At 36.8% G+C, this 25,723-nt stretch overlaps 1 protein-coding gene across 14 annotated transcripts in view; it reads left to right on the forward strand.

Moving 5' to 3' along the window:
• dnm2a (dynamin 2a) overlaps positions 1-25,723 on the forward strand; it is a 73,406-nt gene that overhangs the window by 24,412 nt on the left and 23,271 nt on the right. For 12 of the 14 annotated variants that reach the window (XM_073837789.1, XM_073837833.1, XM_073837818.1 and 9 more), the window contains exons 2-10: positions 9,436-9,509; positions 12,195-12,344; positions 12,442-12,645; positions 13,211-13,309; positions 15,382-15,542; positions 15,735-15,877; positions 15,954-16,089; positions 16,275-16,342; positions 19,980-20,118. In XM_073837789.1, coding sequence (XP_073693890.1) covers positions 9,436-9,509; positions 12,195-12,344; positions 12,442-12,645; positions 13,211-13,309; positions 15,382-15,542; positions 15,735-15,877; positions 15,954-16,089; positions 16,275-16,342; positions 19,980-20,118 — 1,174 coding nt within the window. Of the gene's footprint in view, positions 1-9,435; positions 9,510-12,194; positions 12,345-12,441; positions 12,646-13,210; positions 13,310-15,381; positions 15,543-15,734; positions 15,878-15,953; positions 16,090-16,274; positions 16,343-19,979; positions 20,119-22,139; positions 22,279-25,723 lie in introns of all 14 variants that reach the window. The other 2 variants (XM_073837850.1, XM_073837860.1) reach the window with 1 other exon arrangement.

The raw sequence follows: 25,723 nt of genomic DNA on the forward strand, positions 1-25,723 counted from the left end.
CACAAACATTGAATCATAATTATGGTAATTACTCCAAATGTTTGACCTGCAGTGTAAATATATAAAGAAAAAAATATATCTTTTTAAAATTGAAACTTTTAAAAAATGATTCAAATATTATTGAATTTACTTAATTACGCTTAATTTGGCCAAATTTTTTATGCTGGAAAAACAAGCTTTTTTTCATTACACAATTAAATATTATATAATATGGGTCAAAGATGAAAAAGGTATATAAGGTATATGTATTTACATTGTTGCTTTCCCCCCAACATATTAAAGTTTTAAGTTTAATTTAATTGCATTTTTGTTTTTCTGAGCAAAAAATAAATATCCTACATTTTCCCCTAATTTATAGAAGACACATTAGATGTCATTCAGTGTTACAGTCTTGTCAGGCATATTTACATTTTTTTTTTAAAATTTATTTATTTATTTTTCGATTAATTAAAAGTGACATTTACAGCACTGACCCTTTGTTTTGGCCTTTTTTATTCATTAGACAATCCTGGAAAAAGTCTGGTTTTCACAAAAATTTTAAGTAGCACAATTAAGTTCATCATTGATAATAATAAGCAATGTTTCTTGAGCTGCAAATCAGCATATTAGAGTGATTTCTGAAGGATCATGTGACACTGAAGACTGGAGTAATGATGCTGAAAATTCAGCTTTGCGTCACAGGAATAAATTACATTTAAAAACTATTAATATAATATAGAAGGCAGTTATTTGTAATAATATTTCACAATTTTACAGTTTTAACTGTATTTTTAATCAGTGCAGCTTTGCTGACCCTAAGAGACTTCTTTTAAAAACGTAAACAAATATTTTACAGACACCAAATGTTTGAACAGTAATTTATCTAATGTTTTACCTTTTATTTTATTGTTGTAATGTTTTGAAAGTATGAATTTAGAGACACAAAGCATATATATTTTTTTATCCTTTAGCTAGCCTAAAACTGGTAAAACACTCTCATCATTAAATGTATCTCCGGTAAAGCACCGCCGCTAGACACTGACCCATTTCTAGACAGAAATTTCTGATTGGCTAACTCCCAACCCAACTCATGCTGTCACAGAGACAGATGTGATTACTCAGCACATCTATTTCGGTGATATCCGTCAGGTTGCAGGCACATTTCATCCCAGGTGTTCCAAAAAATTACCTTTAAAACATCATAATCTAAAAAAATCACTTTTCTTTTGATTTTGAGCTGAATATGTCACATTCCCAATGGGTTTTGTGCAGTTTACCCGGTTTTGTTTAAAATAAACCAGCAAAATCCACTTTTCCGTGATCCATCGTCTTTAACGAGCGAACTCTGCTGAGGTGCACCATGTTCCGTGCTTGTATTTTGGCTAATGAGAACTGGCGATTAGGCCACTTCTCCCGCTGGTGGACTGAGACTCACACTGGGTGTAGCTGAAGTGAGACGAGTTCTGTCTGTCTCTCCCGCTCTCTTTCCACTCTCTCTGCGCCGCTCTGCGGTTTTGCATGCATAATGGATGAAATGATACACAATCTGCTCAGCCTCCTCTATCATTTAAAGGCCATGAATAATGGACAGCAGCCCACCTGCCTGTTTGCACTGGAAACAAGTGAGAAATGAAGCAATGAGTTTTGCGAAGCGTTCGTTGCATATTACATGCTGCGTGTGGATATTTGTTCTTATTTGCAAAGTGCCTCGGTCCACTGAGTGTGTGTGTGTGTTTACAAGCCTTTGTTTATTTAGATTTCATACATTATAACAGATTGGATCATACAGTTACAGATACCATATGTGACCCTGGACCTAGACATGTGCCGGTATTCGGTAATGCAATAAATCGCGGTAATGAATATGCACGATATTGTTATCGTGGGCACTTCAAAATACCGTGAAAAATAATTGATCAGAATTTATATTTATAGAACGTGCATTAGCATATTTTCCATCAACCGTTTAAACAAACACGGTGTATATGCTGCGCGACACATGTGCGCACTCTGAATGTAAACAATCCCCACATGTAGAAGCACTGTGTGCATGCGGCGCAGTGCGCACTCTAGTCTGTAAACAATCCTCACATGGAGAAGAAGCATGGCGGAAGGAGGAACACTGCCGACGATTTATCCCCTTTCTAAAAGCAGGGCTGCCAACTCTACGCATTCAGCGTGAGACTCACGCAATTTACACTTACAATTTACACGCTCTCGCGCCACGCATCCATTTTCTCACGGAGCAAAGAGAACATGGAGACCGACAGACTACTACAACAGAGCAGGTTACTTTTGATATGAAAACAATTCTCAGATCTCAGGTTCTGTCCATTTTATTACGAAATTCAGACAATAAATACCGTTTTGGTGCTTGTAAATGTGACGTGACCGATCGCTGTAGCGCTTCAGTTCAAGTAAACCGATCATCTGTTACTTTTTATTTAAAGATACAGTACAACTTACCGAAAGATAATATCGATCAATCAGTGTTTTTCAACCACGGAAAGAGGTAAATAAAACTGCAGGTGAACAATTATGTCACAGAACGTTACATTTACCTTAGTTGACTAAAAAAAAAATAGCTATAGAGAGGAGTATTTTGCTAAATATATGCACTATGTTACATTTGTATTATATTTTTACTTGTCATAATTGTTATTATAATGAAAACCAAATTGTATTTAATTTAATTTGTTAATTTTTAACCTTTAATAATACCAGCTGACAGGGCTCTCTGTATGTTTACAGCATTATGTGAGATATATATTTTTTTTTCTTGAGAAAAAATTATATGTAGGCTATCTACTGTAGCCTACCTAATTTTTATCCAAAGAGTCAATATTGAATCAAGATTGAAATCAAATCCCAAGAATTGAAATCGTGAAAATTGTGTAAAATTCTGTTTAGTTACCAAATGTTTTGACAATCACAATTACACCTATTGTAATGCAAGTTGTTTTTTTAATGCAAGTTGTTCCCTCCCCCACCACCACTCCATCCATTTCTCCTGAGCAATTAAAATATTGTGATAATACCGTATACCGTGATAAAAGCTCAATCAATTAATCGCAGCATGAAAATTTGATACCGGCACATGCCTACCTGGACCACAAAACCACTCATAAGGTTTTTTTTTAATTTTATTTTTTTTAACTGAGAGTTATATATAAGCTTTCCATTGATGAATGGTTTGTTAGGATAGGACAATATTTGACAATATTTGACAAAAAATCTGAGAAAAATTGCCTTTAGGAAGTTCTTAGCGATTCATATTACTAATCAAAAATAAAATTTTGATATATTTATAGTAGGAAATTTACTAAATATCTTCATTGAACACGATCTTTACTTAATATCCTAACGATTTTTGGCATAAAAGAGAAATTGATCATTTTGACGCTACTTAAGATTGGTTTTGTGGTCCAGGGTCACATACTGTATATTGATTTCATTAGCTGTATATATACACATATCACCATTAATATGTATTCTGTCTCTCTCTTATGAAAAGATTCATGCAGCACGAGAAACAGAACAAGGTTATTTCAAGTAAAGTGGGGCAAGGTTATACAATAGAGGATCTATCATATAATGCAATTTGTATGTGGATAGCATTCCATAGGAAATAAAAATAAGTTAAATGGTAAACAGAATACATAAAGTATAAGCAAAAACAGCCATTAAAAAAAAAACGTAGTTAAAATAAAATTAATAAATAAAACCGGTAGTCAAAAGTTTGGAATTTTTACGATTTTTAATTATTTCAGTTATTTTATACATCTCTTATGCTCTGTGTTTAGTTGTGTTGTTATATATATATTTTTTTTTTTAAAGCTGATTACTATTTGAATATTTTAAATATTTTATATTTTAAAATATAATTTATTCCTGTGATGAAAAGTTGAATTTTTTAATCATAATTTCAGTTGTCACATAATCTATCAGAAATCATTCTGACATGCTGATTTGCTGTTCAAGAAACATTTATTCTTATTATTAATGTTGAAAACAATTGTGCTGCTTCATATTTTGTTCAAAAATAGAAATAAGTATAAAATAACAGTTTTATTCAACGAGGATTGCTCAGAAGTGATATTAAAGACATTTGTGATGCTTGTTTGAACTTGATGTTTATCAAAGAAACCTGGAAAAAAATGTATGGCATGTGTTTGGTTTTCAGAGAAATATGATAGTTGAACCGGATGCGTAACTATTTTTAATATTGATAACGATAACAAATGTTTCTTGAGCATCAAATCATCATATTAGATTGATTTCTGAAGGATCATGTGACACTGAAGACTGGAGTGATGATGGAAACAATACATTTTAAAATATATTCAAATAGAAAACAGTTATTTTAAATTGTAATAATATTTCACAATATTATTGTTTTTACTATGGAATAACTGCAACGTCGATGAGCATAAGAGACTTCTTTTTTTATCATGCTTATTCTGAACATTTGACCATTTGATCCTTTGATGTGCAAGATGCCCCTTCTGTGTTTCAAATGGAGGTCATTGACCTGCAGTGCAACTCTGAACTCAAAGTGAAGTTCAGGGAGGTGAGTGGAAAAGCAGACAAGCTTGGGCAATTTTTGAGAGAATTGACCCCAGCTTCCCTGAGCTTTCCCGAATGTTCAAGCGGACCATGTGCCTTTTTGGGAGCACATACTTGTGCGAAAAGCTCTTCTCCACCTTGAACTTCAATAAGTCCAAGTACAGGTCCAGACTTACTGATGATCATCATCTTCAAGCCATACTGAGGGGCTCAACTGCTTCCTCCCTCAAGCCAAATGTGGCTCGGCTCTGCGAGAGGAAGCGCTGCCAGGTCTCTAGCAGCAAGGAGTAGGCAAGAGAAGCCATGTTCAGAACAACAGTTCATGTTCTTCGATGTTCCATTCATGTTCAGAAGAAGGTTAAAGGTTAAAGAGCTGCTAATACAGACTTTTGAACCTGAATACAGCAGATATAGAAGACTAAAGAAACTACATATAGTCGCAGACTAGCGAAATCTAATTATTATTATTATTGTTATTATTATCATTATTTTATTTATTTAGGACTGATTGATTGATTTATTTTCTTATTAATTCTTAATTTATTTTTTCATCTTATTTTGTGTTAAAAAATAAAAATAAAGAGATTTGAGAAGATTGGAATTTTTTTTAACAAAGCTTTTCTTGTGGAAAACTTGATGCGGCCCAGCTTCACCCAAACTCTGCCTCCACCGGCCCCCAGGTGAGTTGAGTTTGAGACCCCTGATTTAAATCAATGCGTGTGTGTTTGTGTAGGAGTTGGGCTTTGCTGGCAGAGTGGGTGTAAGTGGAGACTGAGAGGGGGCCATGCATGCATGCGAGGATAGGCCAGCACACGGCTCTCTGTGGCCTGTTTTTATTCGCCGATCTCCCCCTCCAGGCTTTGGCCATTGTCGTACAGCCACGTGCTTCATCTTCATGCAGCCAGACGGTGCCGTCCTCATAGGCCACACTTGACAGCTCTGGCTTACTTTTGCATATGGCTGCATGGTATATTAAAATAAAATGGTATGGCGTAAAGGCGATTGTCAAACGGTGCAGGCTACAATTTCAATCAAAAAAATGAATAATAAATACATTCTAGTTTGCGATACAGTCTTTTAGTGTCTGAGAACGCTTGGTTCATTTACTGTGAATCGAACCATTCGAAATGAACACAAAGAGCCGAGCCGAGCATCTCTTTGTGTATGCGCTTTCTTTTATTGTTCAACTGTGTGTGTTTTAAAAGCATGGTCTGTCTTTCCCCTCGGGCTCTGCTGCATTGTGCATTCGGTGGGCCGCTGATTTCAGGGTAATGGCGGTTGGATTCGCAGCTGACTGCACCAGCTTTGATCAGGACCAGATGTAGAGCAGGATCTCCTGGAGAGACAGGCTTACTCATTATGACAGATTGTGACTGGACTCCTCTTGAACATGCAGACATGCTTTCAACTCACCCACAGCATGTGGGATGCCATCAAAGCTTCCCATGTGGAAAAAGACACATCATCGGCATTTCATCATGTGCTTTTAAACCGTCCCAAAAATCTGAAACAAACCGGACACAAGTAAATAAATGCAAAAGTTCATCGTTTAAACCAGGGGTTACCACACTCGGTCCTGGAGGGCCGGTGTCCCTACAGAGTTTAGCTCCAACCCTAATCAAACACACCTGAACCAGCTAATCAAGGTCTTAATAGGTATACTTGAAAATTCCAGGCAGCTGTGTTGAGGCAAGTTGGAGCTAAACTCTGCAGGACACCGGCCCTCCAGGATCAAGTTTGGTGACCCTTGGTTTAAACAGTCATCTATGGTTGACTGTTGTCATGGTTGATGACATTTTAGTAAGAAGCTTCCAGAAGTTAATATCCATATAAGTTTTTGTAACAGTAACAGCAGCTGTTATCTCAGTTCACTCAAAAATAGAAGTCCTGTCATCATTTAATCTCTCATGTTCTTCCAAATTTGCACAACTTATTAGATATTTTGAACAATATTCTAAGTAATCAAACAGTTTTGTTAAAGGATTAGTTCACTTCCACAATGAAAATTTCCTAATCATTTCCTTACCCTCTTGTCATCCAAGATGTTCATGTCTTTCTTTCTTCAGTCGAAATGAAATTGTTTTTGAGGAAAATATTCAAGGATTTTTCCCCATATAGTGGAGTTTAAGGGGGATCAGCAGGTTCAAAGGGCTCTACAGATGAGCATTTGTGCTTAAAAATGTAAATTATTACTATTATTTGAAAATGACAAATGTTTTGCTAGATATGACCCTTGTTCGTGCACTGAAACTGCAATTTAAAGGGATAGTTCACCCAAAAATGAGAAAAAAAAAATGTTTATCTGCTTACCCCCAGAGCATCCAATATGTAGGTGACTTTGTTTCTTCAGGAGAACACAAACGAAGATTTTTAACGCAAACTGTTGCAGTCTGTCAGTCATATAATGACAGTCAATGGGCACCAAATCTATGAGAGTAATCAAACATACACAGACAAAACCAAATTAACCCTGCGGCTCGTGACGATACATTGAGGTGTTAAGACACAAAACGATCGGTCTGTGCAAGAAATTGAACAGCATTTATATCATTATTTACCTCTGATCCACCACAATGATCAACTCAATTGAGTGTGTTCAAGTAAAAAAATCTAAGTTTGTGTTCTACCGAAGAAACAAAGTCACCTACATCTTGGATGCCCTGGGTGTAAGCACATCAAATTTTCATATTTAGGTATCTATTTAGGTATCTACATATTTAAAGAAACCATATGTAGGATTGTGGCCAAAACTGGTACTGCAATCACTTTCAAAATACTGTAGAACGGTGTTTCCCCTCCCCCTCCCCCTTGACTCGAGGTTGCCAGCTAAGCTGCAGGATTCAGCAGGAACGTAGGCTACTACAAGGAGCTTCCAATGGCAAGTGACGAGTCCTACACAGTAATTTTTTTTTCTTCTGTTAATTATGTTTATGCTTCATAGATAGATTGTTTTCAAATCACACCCTGCTAGTGGTGCGATATAAAGCTTTTTATGAACGCATTTAGCATGGGCAACTGTGGAAAATCCACTGTGTACGGATGCACGGGGATTTTAGCCTATACCAACAAACATGGTAGAATATAGCATCCAAAAGTCAAAAGGAATGCAAGCAGTTTTGGTTTTAGAATTCAATGTTTATATTTAACCCTTTTTTTGCCACTTAAGAAATAGTTCACCCCAAAATTTAAATTACCCCATTATTTACTCACCCTCCATGCATCCTAGGTGTATATGACTTTCTTCTTTCAGACGAATACAATCGAAGTTATATTAAAAAATGTCCTGGCTCTTCCAAGCTTTATAATGGCAGTGAATGGTTGTTAAGGTTTTGAAATCCAATAAAGTGCATCCATCCATCCATCATAAAAACTGCTCCACATGGCTATGGTCAATACAGTTAGGGTATGTCAAAAAACTCCCATCTTGTTTACTTCCCCAACTTCAAATCGTTCTACATTGCTACAGAAGTACTGACCCAGTGTTTACAAAGTGAACATACATAGATCAAACGCCCTTTACAAAGAAAGGTAAAACAGCATTGTAGGGTGATTTTGAAGTTGAAGACGTAAACTAGATGGGAGTTTTTCAACATAACTGTATTGACCCGGATCACACAGACTACGCATACGCAAAGGATTACTCCACTTCCAAAATAAACATTTCCTGATAATTTACTCACCCCCATGTCTTCTTCTAAGATGTTCATGTCTTTCTTTCTTCAGTTGCAAAGAAATTAAGTTTTTTGAGGAAAACATTCCAGTATTTTTCTCCATATAGTGGACTCCAATGGTGCTCAACAGATTGAAGGTTAAAAATGCAGTTTCAATGCAGCTTCAAAGAGCTCTACAAGATCCCAGCCGAGGAATACTGGTCTTATCTAGCAAAACGATCACTTATTTTCTAAAAATAAATGATTTATATACTTTTAAGTCTCAAATGCTCGTCTTTGTGCAACCGCACTCCGGTTCAATACAGTTTAGGGTATGTCAACAAACTACCATCTAATTTTCTCCTCCAACTTCAAAATCATCCAAAATCGCTGTAGAAGTACCAACCCAGTGTTTACAAAGCGAATGTGCAAAGAAATTCAAACGGCCTTTACAAAAAAAGGTAAAACAGCGATATATGACATTTTTTTTTTCTCTGTACCTGAACAGTCTTTGCAGCTCAGATACTGAATCTGCAGCGTGACGAGTGTAGTCCGATTCTCGAATGAATGATTTTTATGAATAGGTTCCTTTTAGATAATCAAAACTACATTTAAAATAATAGCTTACTAAATAATAACACATAAGATTTATAACCACAGACATTTGAAGGTAGTTATCACCCCCTCCAGTACTGAAGTCGAGAACATTACTCATGTATATGTCTGCATTCGCATAGATTATGTTTCTGATTGAAATTCTGCCTCATTTTCTCTGATATTATTAAAAATGTGCCTGTTCTGTCCTCGGTGCTGCTTATTAGATCTGCGGATATATTAGAGCGTAAGGGCTGAAATTGCCCTGCTCTCAGCTCACAGTTTGATCTCCGAGGGTGTTTATAATGCGCCACAGTGTTATTAAATGCAGCCTGATTTGGCTGCGAGATACGGCAGTGGCCATTCATTTGCAAAAACGCCACAGCCTCTTAGGAATCACGGGCCTTCAAAAGATGCCACCGTGTTTTAATATTCATTGCTACAAGGGGCCAGATAGCGTCTTGGTTTGTGTGTGTATTCTGATATGAATGCAAAGAGGTTGCTTCTAAACATTCGCCCCCTTACTCATGAATATTTTGATCAGTCTTGTCACCCCTGAAAATTGAGCTTGATTGCTATGAATGACGCAAAAGTGTTTGTCTTTCCTCCACCCATACTCACTTTCTTTTTCTCTGTCTTTTTACAGGGATTTCCTTCCCCGAGGCTCAGGCATTGTCACCCGTAGGCCTCTCATTCTGCAGCTAGTTAACAACAAAGCTGGTGAGTGTGTTGATGAGCACAGCACAACCAAACAAAGCCTTCTCAGGTATTTTTAGTATGTATGCGGATGGTTGAAACCACATGCTTTCATGTGTATTCGTATACAGTGCCTATGGTGTTTATGCTGGAGCTCAAAAGGTGTGACATCAAATGGTGTCAAAAAATGTGTCGCATCGAATGACACATCGAGCGGCCTTTTATTATATTAACATTGTAATGGATTAAATACATTTTAATAATGATGTCTAATCAGTTGGATTGATAAAACTTGAATAATTTATTGAAATTTAGACAATAATAGCCCTATGAAATTTTGAAGTTTTGTTGTTGTTGTTTTTTTCCAGCAGTCAGTTTTTTATGATTTTGATATGAATATATAATCAAAAATGGTGGTTATCAAATAAATGCATACAAATTTAACAATTTAATTAGTCTCCTAAAATGTAAGCAAATGAAATTTTAACAATTCCTTTAATTTTTTGATGAAGTGCTACACAATAGAGTTTTTTTTTATTTAAATGTATTCATCCAAATTTTGTCTAATTCTGTGATATTCTCTAAGGTGAATTAATTGTAGTTTTATGACTAAATTCTGTGGTTGAATCCACATTTTCTGCATCAGAGAAATCAAAGGGCTCTAAATCAATACAGTGTGAGAACAAAAAATACTAATTTATTGCAGTTCCTGTTAGTAGTGGCACAAGAATGACACTTATAAAAGCCATAATAACTAGGGATGCACCGAAATGAAAATTCTTTGCCGAAGGCAAATTACCGAACATGGTTTTTTGTGTTTTTCCCTCATGTATTTTGCCGATTTTGTTCACCATTGCATAAATTAAATGGCAAATATTTGCTTTTTACAGTTTTGTCTTGCTTTTCAAAGAAAAAAATCAATTACAAAACAACAATTTAAAAATATTTATTTAAAACTGAACATTTGTAACATTGTAGTAGACATTATAGCCGCCTACCAGCAAAGCACAATTTAACTTTAAATTAATAAGTTAGTAAAATAATATTCTTTGGCCATTTTTAAGACCCTCTTCTTGAATCAGGCTTTGCTTTTAATGTACAAAGAAATGGAGCCTTGCTGAGCAAAGGATAATGTTATAATAAATGTATTAATAGAGCTGTTGTAATGAGTTTTTATCATTATTTTTGTCTTATTTTATTTTTTTATTTTTTTTACAGAACAACAGTAAAATTACAATGCTAACATTTATGAATTTTGACTTTTATTTTGGCGCAAGAAGAGTACTGCAATACTAAACAGTCTGTCAGTTTTAAATGCTTCCACACTGCCGACATGTTTGCTGCATTAGTGCGCACATCTATTTGATCGCGTCACGTCATTGTTTGGTATAATTTATTCAGCTTTTTCGCTTTTCGCGAGCACCAAAAGAGCTATTTTCGGCCGAATAATTTTGGTTGCCGAATATTCGGTGCATCCTTAACAGAAATCGAAGGGCTCTAAATCAGTCCAGTGTGAGAACAAAATATACTTTCTGCAATTTCTGTTACTAGTGACACAAAAAATGACACTTCAGCTGTAATAACGTCTTACTCAGTTTTCGTGCATAAAGTGAGTTCCCCTCTCAAAATTCCCCTTTGAACTCTGCCACTTAAAAGCAATTATCATTTATATTGTCTTCAGCATGAGGTACTGTAATGCAGCGAGAACATGGAAGTGCAGATGGAGAATTAATTCAGACAGAAAGACATTATACAGAACAAATTATCTTCCAAATGAGTGCAATTGACTATAAAGTTGAACATAACAAAGCTGAACTGATGTTGTCTGCTTGTATATGCACAATATCTGGGGATCATTTACACCATTGGGAATTGAGAAGCAGTTTTTATTCAAAACCAGTTCCATTTTGAATGCAGAGGAGGGAAAATAGGAAGAAAAAAAAATTCAGTGAAGCATATCTTAATTACAAATTTATATATATTTACATTTTTGCATTGATATGAAAATATAAGTGAATTAAAGGTGAAACAAAAATAATTAAAATGATGTAAAAACATTTTTAATTTATATTATTATTACTTATGTATATATTATTAATGTTGTTAATACTAATAATTTATTATTGTTTTGTTTGTAATTAAGTATGACTTTTGGACCTTCGTATTGATAATGTATGTAGAACAGTGTTATTTTAGTATCACTGAAATACTGTTGATTTTATATTCTTATTTTTTTTAAAATCTTTTTTATATTTTCAGTTTTCATTTTAATTCTAATTAAAATGTTGATAACTTTGTCGTGTTTTTTGTCTGTTTTAATGTCAATTTAATAATATAATTGTTATTAATTATGAATTAAACAGAAAAAAAAAATCAGTAATGCTTTTTTGGCAACTAAAATAGGTTTTAAAGAGTTTTTAATACTTTAATTGGTTTCAGGCTGACCGAAATCCACATAATCGTCTCATATAATCACACAATTAGTGTTTCAACGCAAAAACGTCTTGTAAACCTATTCGGTGATTATAAATTTGTTAGTCAGCTAGGAAAATTAACTGCTTAAATATTATAGTAATGAAGTACCAACTGACTCTCATTCGATACTGAATCAAATTGAAATCAAAATCAGATTGATTGTCATCAAATGTCATTTGTCCATCTCCCCATCGCTCTAAACCGCACACTCTGTCTCTCTCTCTCTCTTTGTAGAATATGCGGAATTCTTGCACTGCAAAGGGAGGAAGTTCGTGGACTTTGACGAAGTCCGGCAGGAAATTGAAGCCGAGACCGACAGGATAACCGGGTCCAATAAGGGCATCTCTCCTATTCCCATCAACCTGAGGGTTTACTCGCCGCACGGTAATACAGCACGAGGCTCTCTAAGACCAGAGCTTTCCTCAGTCCACACTCAGCAGCCATTGTTAAAATGTTACTCATCTCTTTCTCTGTTCAACAGTATTGAATCTGACTCTCATCGATTTGCCCGGTATGACTAAGGTTGCTGTCGGCGACCAGCCGGCAGACATCGAGCACCAGATTCGAGACATGATTATGCAGTTCATCACTAGGGAAAGCTGCCTTATCCTCGCCGTCACCCCGGCCAACATGGACTTGGCCAACTCAGACGCTCTCAAGGTGGCTAAGGAGGTGGACCCTCAAGGTGAGGTTTGATAACATAATGAAAGGATGTGTATCCAACCTTCTTCTTCTTCCGGTAAGAGTAAATTTTATGGGTCTGGCTTCTGGTCTAATCCACTTTGAGCTTTTTTTAGCCGTACAAAACAGCTAGTTTTGCTGCTTGACATTGCAAATTAGTATGTTTTACCATATTATTTTAATGTATTATCTTAATTATGAACACGTTGGTTTGTAGTACAAACTGTTTACTGGACGTTGTTGTTATTCTCGTTATTTCCCTATTGCAGCTAATGAACTGGAAGTCTCACCCATAGGCTTGCTTCCATGTTGAAGAAAAAGTTGAGTTCACATAGTCATGGAAAAGCTGAAAATGTCAACTATAGCAATCCATAGTGATGTCAAATTTATTCAATCATTCTTTTGAGGTGTTTCTTAGTGAATCACAAATGGTCTGAACGATTCATAACTTAATAAATGACTAGAAAGTAAATTGTATTAGGAAATTCATTTGGTCAAAAGAGTGGGATCCCAGTGGATTAAACACAAACCCTGATGTTGTTAATGCGTTTTTTCTTGTGTTTCAACAGGACTGCGTACCATTGGTGTGATTACTAAACTGGATCTAATGGATGAGGGTACAGATGCCCGGGATATCCTGGAAAATAAACTTTTACCGCTGCGTAGAGGTAGGCAGTTTGTATTTAACAAAATCACATTACAGGTGCAAAATTTACTTCTACATGGTGCTTGCATATAAATGTGTCTTAGCAGGGTATGTACACAACCACCCTACATTGATTAAAATCCATTAACTGCTTTTTTAAATCCTTAACAAACCAAAACAGTCTCAGTTTTCAAGCCGTTTTGATTATACTGTTGAGGCCCTGCATATCTCTACCCTCAGGCAGTTGTACACTGTCTGCCTTTTTTCTGTGCTCAAGTAGCTGTAGCGACAACAATGTCTTGTAAGCAATGCAGGTGTTTTGTATTTAAATGTGAAATAGAACTTAAGAGTCTTCATTTTCTCCTGACATCAGAGCCACTGAGGATGCATCGGATTAGTTTTGTTTTTGATGGTAATGTGTCACCAAATAGACAAAAAACAGAAGAGAGGGGTGGAGTTAGCAGTAGTTTATTAGCATTTAAAGAGTCATGCACCAAAATGGGTTGCTGTGAACAGAGCTGTTTTTGACAAGGGAAAAAGGGTGTTGTTTTACACGACCATTAAGGAATTTTGCAGACATTTCATAAAGACACTAAAGAATCTTACTAACTTGTGGAAAATGGGCATCCGATGTCCCCTTGATTATATTATTTGTAGTCATTTTATGTCACAGTAACCAATGTGTTATGTACCAGTAACACTGGTATCCAAAATTTGGGGGTTGGTAAGATTTTTATTTTTATTTTTTGGAGAAAAAAAAAGTGCTCAACGAAAATACAGTAAAATTCTGAAATATTATTACAGTTTAAAATGACAGTTTTATATTTGAATATGTTTAAAAATGTAATTTATTCCCGTGATGCAAAGCTGAATTTAGTGTCATATAATCCTTGATCCTTCAGAAATCGTATCGTTGATGAATAGAAAGTTAAAAAGAACAGCTTTAATTTGAAATAAAAATCTTTATAAATATTATAAATATATTTAATGTCACTTTTGATCAATTTAATAAATCCTTGCTAAATAAAAGTATTAATTTCTTCCAAATAAAAAAAAAACAAACTGACAGCAGTGCATCTCATTATGTAATTTGGAATTCAACAAATATAATATTCTCTAGGAGGAGAAAACTCTTCCCATATTTTGTTTTGACTTAGTATTTGAAAGTTCTTTCTTGTCTTGACTTGTTTTGAACTGTCCTGTTCCGTATTTTTATATTCCTTACTGTTTCTTTGTTATTCTCACATGTAAATAATGTCAAGCATTCCTACCCACTGATACTAGTGTATATATATCAGTCGTGGACCGGTATAAACAAAATTCCAGTTGAGACGTTTCTACCATTGTACGGTATATACCAGGGTTCTCCAAATTCTGTTCAGGAGGGCCGGTCAGAGATTTTCTTACAATTGGTAGATGACGGGGTCTGGTTTACTGACTATTGGAGAAAGCGGAACGGTCAGCTTGGATAATGTGTGCCTTGATAACCAATCACATTACAGCCTTGGCGTCATTGAATTTCAGTTCCGAGTTGTGCGACACTCAATCGCAGTGTACGGATACCATAGGAATTAATGAGAAGTGACGAAAGCTGAATCCCACTGGCACAAAAAGTCAGTGATTCCTTTTATAAAACGGCTTTTTTTTAATGTAAACTATAAAAATAGTTTAATCCAAAAGAATTGTTTAGTGTGAAACGTGTTGAAGATTCATTAAATTTGAAACCATTTCCTCTAAAAAGCTATTTATTCAGCATAGTGAAGCCTCTCCTTCATTGACATCCATTCAAAGAAAACAGCCTCTGGTCTCCTTTCCCAAACCGGAAGCAATAGCTTTAGCCGTTGTGCTTTTTGGGCTAAAGGTTGCAGGCTTGCCTTCTATTGCCTTTGGGCCGGTGTACTGCAGAGTTTAGCCCCAACCCTAATTACACACACCTGATCAAGGTCTTACTAGGAATACTAAAAACTTCCAGGCAGGTGTGAGTTAGAGCAAAACTCTGCAGGACACTAGCCCTCCAGGACCAAGTTTGATGTATCAACTGTCGAATCTTCCAGCCCTGGCGCACTCTGTTTAATGCCACTTTTCCTGTCCCAGGTTATATTGGCGTAGTGAACCGAAGTCAGAAAGACATAGATGGCAGGAAGGACATTCGTGCTGCATTGGCAGCAGAAAGAAAGTTCTTCCTATCCCACCCCAGTTACAGACACATGGCTGAACGAATGGGAACACCACACTTGCAGAAGGCCCTCAACCAGGTAGGAGCAAATTGCTTACACACAAAATACAGTCATGGATTTGCATAAACAACTGGCCATTTCAGAAAAGATTTGCATGCAGTTATTCAATGAAGCTAATGCCTGAAAATTACTTCATTTCGTCAATGTCACCTTTTGTTTTGTGCCTCTCTCGTTTGTATATTTTATTCTCACTTCCACTTTTATTTTTAGCAACTGACCAACCACATCCGGGACACACTACCCGGCTTGCGCAGCAAACTTCAGTCTCAGCTTCTCTCTCTGGAAAAAGAGGTGGAAGAGTATAAGAACTTCCGCCCAGATGACCCTACGCGAAAAACCAAGGCCCTGCTGCAGTGAGTTTTTACAACAGATAAACTCAAGCAGTTTCTGGGCTATAAAACTGTTTATAACTTTGAGTATCACTTTTAGAATGGTCCAGCAGTTTGGAGTGGACTTTGAGAAGTGCATCGAAGGGTCCGGAGACCAGGTGGACACGGCAGAGCTGTCTGGAGGTGCTAGGATTAACCGAATTTTCCATGAGCGCTTCCCCTTTGAGCTGGTCAAGGTAAATGCCTCTATTCAATAGAACGCTTAGTTTTGTCTACTTTTGAGCTGATAAAGTTTGCCTGAATGTCTGGAAATACTACTTTGATTTTTATATTACAAGTCCCAACAAGTTCCCGGGAAACCCTGTATGCCGCACAAATACAGTGGCAAGTCCCTCTTTTGAAGTCTGTCTTTCTTTTGCAGATTGTGTTTGATGAGAAGGAGCTCCGGCGAGAAATCAGTCATGCCATTAAGAACGTCCATGGTGTCAGGCAAGTGGTGTCCCGTTGACGGCAAGCGCATGTCAACCCTGCAGGCTGTACGGTGGCATGAATGCCACGGCATTTATGTCCTCTGTTCACTGACTAATACCTCACTCTTTCACTCCAGTCACACGCGTTCTTTCTCTCTTGTGTGTTATAGTAAGGCCATGCTTTCAAAACACGGCTACCAGAATTGCTTTGCTCACGGTTTTTTTTATCGGTCTTGTTTAAAAAATAGTTTAAATATTACATATTGCATTAGTAGATGCATATATCAGTATAAGTGGCATATTTAAGTATTTTCTATATGCCACCAGCCTTTTCACAATACCGTGTTTTCTGAAAAACAATTCATACCTGACTGTAAGTCACATCGGTTCAAAATTGCATTATTGAGATAAAAAGTCACTTTTTTTAATTACACTCAGAAATCATGTTAAATAATAGTGAATGCAATGAAATGTTTATAAACATTTATTAAGACTATAAATGTTTCCTTCACTCAAATCCTTTAACAGAATTCAGAAACAAGGAGGAATAGAAAGTATAAAATCGTCATATATTGTAGTGTCATTCATCATAAACAACATTTGTGATTAAAGACAAGCTGAAACAAATGTATTTGAAGTGAAACTGAAACTACTGACGGGTGAGAAATGTGCTTTATAAATAAACCTGAGCTCATGTACTGCTCATATTTGGCACAAATGCAAATCTATGTTTTGCTTTGATTTTTGCAAGTGCATTGAATTAGAAGGAATACATGTCAGATAAATAAATAAAATAAGACTTATATTTTGGAAAATATATCATTATTTAGTAAATACATAATGAAGTACCTTTTAATATGAACATTTGATCATACAGTTATTTTGGATTTATATATTTTTAATCAAGTTCCACTCTAGGCTCCCCATTCTGACAAATGATTTCAGCAGAGGCACTTAAGTTACTAGATACTGTATGCATACAATACAATAACAAAATTAATATTTAAATATAGTTGCTCATACTATGAGATTGTGACAATAACATAAAACATGACTGAAAACATCACAGTGTCCAAGACAAGTCAGAGTCCACACATTTTCAAATCTATGCCAAGACCAACACCATAAAAATATGGTCTTGAACTTGGTTCCTAGGTCCAACAGCTTAAAAAGTTTTGAAGATCTTTGACTCGAGGACCAAGTAAATGAAAATATGGTCTTGAACCAAGGCCATGAAATTGTGATCTAGGACCAAGACTGAGACCATAAAATTATGGTCTTGAACTTGGACAAAAAAATGAAAAAATATGATCTTGGACTCAAGGGGCAAGACTAAAACTAGGGATGCACCGATACGAATCGGCCGATCATGCTTGCGCGTTTTGTCAGTAAAGCCGGTTCTGTAATCAGCGGTAAATGCCATCAGGTGCTTGATTTCACGTTGAGCCGTATATACTACACACAGCCGTTGTTTACCGACGAGCTGCGCATATCCATGTTCATTATCAGTGTGAATGTGCGCAGCTCGTCAGTGAACAACGGCTGTGTGTAGTATATACAGCTCAACGTGAAATCACGCACCTGATGACATTTACCGCTGATTACAGAACCGGCTTTACTGACAAAACACGCAAGTGATCGGCCGATACGGATCGGTGCATCCCTAACTAAAACCCATAAAAATTTGGTCTTGACCTCAGAATTGAGGACCAAGACCATGAAAATATAAACTTAAATTCTGACTCAAGGACCAAGACCTTGAAAATATGATCTTGGACTCAGAATTGAGGACCAAGAACATTAAATAATGTGATCTTGGACTCGAGGACCAAGACTAAGACCATGAAAATTTTGTCTTGAACTTAGAATTGAGGACCGAGACCATGAAATAATGTGATCTTGGACTCTGGGACCAAGACTAAGACCATGAAAATTTTGTCTTGAATTGAGGACCAAGACTATGAAAATGTGATTTTGAACTAAGAATCAAAGAACAAGAACATAAAAATATGATTTTGGACTCAGAATTGAGGACCAAGAACATGTAAATATGATCTTGGACTCAGAATTGAAGACCAAGAACATTAAATAATATGATCTTGGACTCGAGGACCAAGACTAAGACCATGAAAATTTTGTCTTGAACTCAGAATTGAAGACCAAGACCATGAAAATGTGATCTGGGACTCAGAATTGAGGACCAAGATCATGAAATAACGTGATCTTGGACTCTGGGACCAAGCCTAAGACCATGCAAATTTTGTCTTGAACTCAGAATTGAGGACCAAGACCGTGAAAATGTGATCTCGGACTTGAGGACCAAGACTAAGACCATGAAAATATAGTCTTGAACTCAGAATTGAGGACCAAGACCATGAAAATATGATCTTGGACTCAGAATTGAGGACCAAAAACATGAAAATCTGATCTTGGACTAGAGGAGCAAGACTAAGACCATGAACATTTAATCTTGAACTCAGAATTAAGGACCAAGACCATGAAAATGTGATGTTGGACTTGAGGACCAAGACTAAGACCATGAAAATATGGTCTTGAACTCAGAATTGAGGACCAAGACCATGAAAATATGATCTTGGACTCAGAATTGAGTACCAAAAACATGAAAATCTGATCTTGGACTAGAGGAGCAAGACTAAGACCATGAACATTTAATCTTGAACTCAGAATTAAGGACCAAGACCATGAAAATGTGATCTTGAACTAAGAATCGTGAATATCGAATCGAAAATATGATTTTGGACTCAGAATTGAGGACCAAGGACATGAAATAATGTGATCTTGGACTCTGGGACCAAGCCTAAGACCATGCCAATTTTGTCTTGAACTCAGAATTGAGGACCAAGACCATGAAAATGTGATGTTGGACTTGAGGACCAAGACTAAGACCATGAAAATATGGTCTTGAACTCAGAATTGAGGACCAAGACCATGAAAATGTGATGTTGGACTCAGAATCAAGGACCAAGAACATGAAAATGTGATCTTGGACTTGAGAAGCAAGACTAAGACCATGAACATTTGAGCTTGAACTCAGAATTGAGGACCATGACCATGAAAATGTGATCTTGGACTCAAAGACTAAGATCATAACCATGAAAAAAATAGTCTTTGACTTGATTAATACAAGAAAATGTGGACTCTGTCTCGTCAAACTCAACCCTTGTCCACTTTGGATTAAACCAAGGCTTACTACGTGTCTGCAATCAAAGTGAGCATCAGTTAGGCTGCAATCTGTGTCTCTCTTGTGAGACCCTCAAATATTTATCTGCGACTGCAAAAACAGTGTCATGAGGGCATGGCCTAAAGTTGATTTTAAGCGAAACCTTGTTGTTTCTGAAATGTCTAACTGACTTCTTTTTCCCCACAGTGAACCACACTCATCTGTCCGTATATTATTAGAACTCACTTTGTTTATTCTTTGTCTTTGTGAGCTAAACCGTTGTCTTTATCCTCTTCTTCCCCTCCGCGTCACCTTCAAGTGAATTTTTCACATGGTTTCACTTCTATTTTAATGTCATTGTCACAAATATCTGTCTTTGAGTTATTTTTTTGGCACTTTTGTTGTTTTTCTTTCTCCTCACTGTTTGTCTCCGTCCTCTTACGTCCTGCTGTCTGTCTGTCCTGTGCGTTCTCAGAACTGGGCTGTTCACTCCAGATCTGGCGTTTGAAGCCATCGTGAAAAAGCAGATCATTAAGCTGAAAGAGCCCTGTCTGAAATGTATCGATCTGGTTATTCAGGAGCTCATCAACACAGTCAGGCAGTGCACCAACAAGGTACTGCAGTACGCCAGCCTGGCCACAGGGGGGCTTCCTGTGAGGGGGTCACACTACACCAGAGACAAACAGACGGGGCTTTCAGTGAGGGGAGAGTCAGAGGTTAAACGTGTTTGCGTGTCGGTGTGACCCCCTCGGCCCCCCCGACTGCCGTGTGCGCTGGCTCTGCTGTCGTGTGTTGGGGTGTTGTGACGGTCTTGTGATAAGGAGATGAGCGGAGAAGTTCACTCTCTGGTCATCTGCGGTCTAAAAGGGTCGAGCCAGGGGTGCTGCAACATCCTGAGCATCTCTAGCCAAGGGTCAAAATGAAATGTAAGGGCTTTTTGAGGTCCATTCACACCAAGTCTGACATTTATGCACAAAATGCTTGCATGTTAAGTAATGGTGGAATTGTTCAGCTATCTTGTAATTGATCATATTATTAATTGTATAAAAAATAACCCTAATCGTTCCAAACCCGTAAGACCTTCATTCATCTTTGAAACACAAATTAAGATAATTTTGATTTTAAGGTCCGGAAAGGTATGTGCATCAAAGACTGACACGGAAGAGAAGAAACTGTTGAATAAAGTCATTATTTTTGTTTTCTATGCGCACCCAAATTATTTTCGTAGCTTCATAACATTACGGTTGAACCACAGATGTCACATGGACTATTTTATCAATGTTTTAACTACCTTTCTGGGCCTTAAACGTGGTAGTTGTGTTACTGTCTATGCAGGGTCAGAAAGCTCTCAGCTTTCATTAAAAATATCTTAATTTGTGCCGCTTGGTCCGCTTCCAAACGAACTCTAGTGTGGTTCGAATGAGGGTGTGTTCACACTTGTCAAGTTTGGTTTGATTGAAACAAACTCTGGTGCGATTTCTCCATTAGTGAGGTTCATTTGAGTAAGTGTAAGCGCTGCCATCCGAACCCTGGTGCGCACCAAACAGGTGGACCTAGACCGCTAAAAAGATGAATCTCAGTCCACTTCCAAACGAACTCTGGTGCGGTTCGAATGAAGTATGAACGCAACATGGACCAAATACTGCTAAACAAACCAAAAAGTTCAGTCACGAAATATACATCATTCAACCCGACCAATCAGGTTCTGAACATATCACTATGCCTTTAGGTTCAGTATCTTTAGGTTCGCTGTCAAAAATGCCAGTGTGAATGCTAAGCGGACCAGGACCAAATGTATCATTTTCCTTTTTGAAAATGAACCAAAAGAATCAAACTACGAGTGTGAACACACCATAAGAGTCATCTGTTCAAAAATTGGACTGGTTGTGTACAGTAGTATCTATTTTTTGTCCACATAATTATATATATATATATATATATATATATATATTTTGTTGCTTCTCTTTCCATCAAATGTTTTTCAATTTAAGACTACAAATTTTGCTGTGATGCAGTGGTCAGCCCCATTTGCAGAAAAATACAGATGTTGAAGAACTATTAAAGTCTGCATGAGTTAAAGTTTATTATAAATGCATATTTATGTGCAAAATTTTATATAAATGCATATTATAGATCTTTTTGTGAACCATTCATTTGTGCATGTTACAATACAGAAAAAAATGCACAGAATTGAGCAGAATTGAGCGTCATCAAAACCATTTGATTCCAGTATTTCCAAAATGTTAAAACCAAAACAATAAATCTTCATCGGCATTGTTTTGATATTTTAATAGATTGTAACATTTATACTGTGAAGTAGCGTTGGACTTGGTGTGAATATTTTTGGTGCGGAAAAACACTAATATTTTCATCTAGTTGCATTGGACACTAAGTGAGCAAGCTCTTCTAGCGCCCGTTTACTGTCATGCACAAATATACATAATTCATGGATGTGAAAACCTCCGGCTCCCCCTTTTGGACCTAGTTTGTATCTGTTCGTAGATAAGCAATGATTAATCAACTAAAAGTTTCCTCTCTTTTTATTCTTCCCCTTCTTTCTCTTTCTCTGTCCTTTTTTAACACCTCAACACTTCTTCTCTCCCCCTGCCCACTGGCATCACCCTTGACCCCTCAGAACGGGGTTGTTCACCCCTGATCTGGCCTTTGAGACTATAGTGAAAAAACAGATCCGCAAACTGAAAGAGCCCAGCCTGAAATGCGTGGACCTGGTGGTGTCCGAACTCACCACCCTCGTCAGGAAAAGTGCCAACAAGGTAACAAGAGCAGATCGAGAAAAGGCGGAGTCGAAAATACTCCTCATCTCGCCATTTTCACGTGCTGCCGCCCACTTGCCCAATCAGCTTTCCACCTGTATGAATCAGCCAAGCCCTCTCCTCCACACCCATAGTGTGTGTCTGGAATGTTCCCATGTGACTCGTACAAAGTTGGTGTTTTGTCTCATAATGAGCCTTACATTTTCATACCCCATGTAAATCCTATCAAAACCATTCGGATTGTTTGGAAAAATTGGCTCAATCAGCTTTAGAGCCCAAGTTCCAGTGTTTGTCAGTGGCACATCATCTTCTTTCACTCTTTGTTGCTGTACTAAAGCATCAGTTGGCCTAAACCACTGACTGTAGAAGTAAAAGACACACAGTGACAAATGCTTTGCCTCCTGCCCCAGACACAAAAGGCTGCTGCTGTTGTCATAGCAACAAAGAACCCGTCACCTGCCATCTTGTGGTCATAGATGGAGCTGCAGTGTGCAATATTTGTCTTGATTCTGTCCTCCCTCTCCAATGTCACACATTCTTTCCTTTCTTAAATCATTTTCACCATTTCACTCTCAGCTTTGGAAGGCTATTAATCTCAAAGTGCAAATATTTCCTGCATTTCACATGAAATGATCACTTCAGATTTATGTTTTAATAACTAGGGATGGGAATCGTAAGGAGTTTAACAATTATTCCCCTAGTTCAAATTCTTTTTGAGTACATTCGAGGAAGCATACCCATAAATTCTTCATACAGTGGACTACCAGTAAAATTGATAACAATTTGGGACCAAAAATTATTATTCAGACCTAGACCTAAGTGTTTTTTTTTTCTTTAATTGCTAATGTGGCCTATTACACCACAAACTGAACAAAATTAAGCATTGCTTGGTAATTGGTCAACAAAGTATTGATAGTTGTGCAAATATTGTCATACTAACAGTTGTCTGAAGTTTTGGTTGATTATATCCCATTAAATACCTTTCTATCAAAATTTTCTTAACTGTAGTAAATAAATGTTAAAGGTGTCTCACTATTCTGCATGACCATATTGTACACTATATTGCCGAACGTATTGGAACACCCCCTTCTAATATACATCTTTGACTACTTTAGTAATTTCCATGAGTACAAATCTAAAAGTTTAATCATATAATGATATTCTAGGGGATTGTGTGCTTCTAATTTTATAGTAACAGTTTGGACAGGACCCTCTTCTATTCTAACATGACAATGCCTCTGTGCCGAAGGCAAGGTTCAGAAAGAAATTATTGATTCAGTCAGTGTGGAAGAACTTGACTGATCTGTATAAAGCCAAGTCCTAATCCCAGCTGAACACTTCTGGTGTGACTTTAAATGCAGACCTTGAACCAAAAACTCCTCACCAAACACCAATGACTGGTACATACACTACATGTGACAAAAGTATTGGGACACTCCCTTCTTTAGAACAGAAGAAGGCACTTCCAAAACTGTGGCAACAAATATGGAATTGTATTGTAAAATTGTATTTCCATCTCTGTTGCAACAGTTTTGGATTAGTCTAAAATGACTGTACCCATATGTACAAGTCATTGGTGTTTGGTGATGAGTTTTTAGCTCAAGGTCTGCATTTAAAATCACACCAGAGGTGTTCAGCTGGCATTATGAATTGGCTTTATGCAGACCATTCAAGTTCTTCCACACTGACTGAATCAGTCATTTCTCTATTGAGCTTTGTCATGTTAGAATAGAAAAGGCTCCTATCCAAACTGTTGCTATACAATTAGAAGCACACAATTCCCTAGAATATCATTATATGCTTAAGCATTGAGATTTGTACTCATGGAAATTACTAAAATAGTCAAACCTGTTGATTAGAAAGGGGTGTTCCGATACTTTTGGCAATATAGTGTACATCCTTAATCCTAACCAAAATTTAACAGCTACCTAGCTAGTAATAAGCAGAAATTAGGAGTTTATTTAGTCAAAAGTCATAGTTAATATTTAGTTAATAGTGAGAACTGTTCCTTAAAACAAAAAAGTCTGACTGTATATTCTTACATAAATTATTAAAAATATGAAAATGTTAATTCTTATAAATTAAAACTAAACGGTGCTATGCTGATAACATTTGTAAAATGTGGTCTTTTATCACAACAAAAAAACAAAAAGTAATTAAAAATCTGAAGTACAACAGGTCCCAATTTATATTTGGTATTTTTAACTGCTATGCATTTTGTATTCCAAAGCAATTTTGCTGGCAATTACACAGTTTTTTTATTTCAAGTGCAAAAATAATTACTTGGCATTTCTTAAAGGATTAGTTCACTCCTGACTGAAAATTTCCTGATCATTTACTCACCCCTATGTCATCCAAGATCCGAAATTAAGGTTTTCGAGGAAAACTATCCAGGATTTTTCTCCATATAGTGGATTTTAATGGGGATGAGCGGGTTAAAGTTCCAAATTGCAGTTTCAGTGCAGCTTTAAAGGGGTCTACATGATCCCATCTGAGGAATACGGGTCTAGCATAACGAATGGTCATTTTCTAAAAAAAAATAAAAATGTATGTACTTTTTAACCACAAATGCTTATCTTGCACTAGCTCAACCTCACACATTACATAGTCACGTTGGAAAGCTCACGCATGTTTACAAAGTGAACGGGCAAAGAAAGTCAAACGCCCTTTACAAAAAAAAGGTAAAACAACCATATTGGACGATTTTGAAAAGTTGGAGGAGAAAATGAGATTGAGTTTTCCACCCTACCCTACTTTTTTGAACCAAAGTACACGGATGAAGAACTAACCACACGTGACCTTTCCAACGCGGTTACATAATGCGCAACGTCATAGATGCGCATCGCAGAGCTAATGCAAGATGAGCAATTGTGGTTAAAAAGTATATACATTTTTATTTTATTTTTTTAGAAAATGGTGATCGTTTCGCTGTATTTGACACTTATTCCTTGGTTGGGATCGTGTAGAGCCCTTTGAAGCTGCATTGAAACTGCAATTTGGACCTTCAACCCATTGCCTCCCATTGAAGTCCACTATATGGAGAAGAATCCTGGAATGTTTTCCTCAAAAACATGAGTGAGTCATTTAAGGGCAATGATTTTTTGAGACTCATTTGACTGATTCGTGAGAAGAGTCTAAAGAAATCACTTAAACATAAACATGTCTTTTGTTTTGGTGCTGTGGATTCAACAAGGCAGCAAACACTGCACTTTTCATTGCACATCAGTGGAATAATGGATATAGTATATATTCCATATAGCCAATGGAACAAAGTATCGTAATTGTTTGGCATTCTCGATTCCTGGCCCTAGCATCCCTTAAATTTGGTTTACGACACTTAGAACTTAATTTTTTTGATTCATTTTCCATTCCTGGCTGGGAGTGAATGCTGTCTTACCTGCACAACTTGCTGGAATACTCAAATCTGCATATGTGTGTGTGCTCA

Source organism: Garra rufa, chromosome 1 (assembly GCF_049309525.1).
Source record: "Garra rufa chromosome 1, GarRuf1.0, whole genome shotgun sequence".
Lineage (NCBI taxonomy): Eukaryota > Metazoa > Chordata > Actinopteri > Cypriniformes > Cyprinidae > Garra > Garra rufa.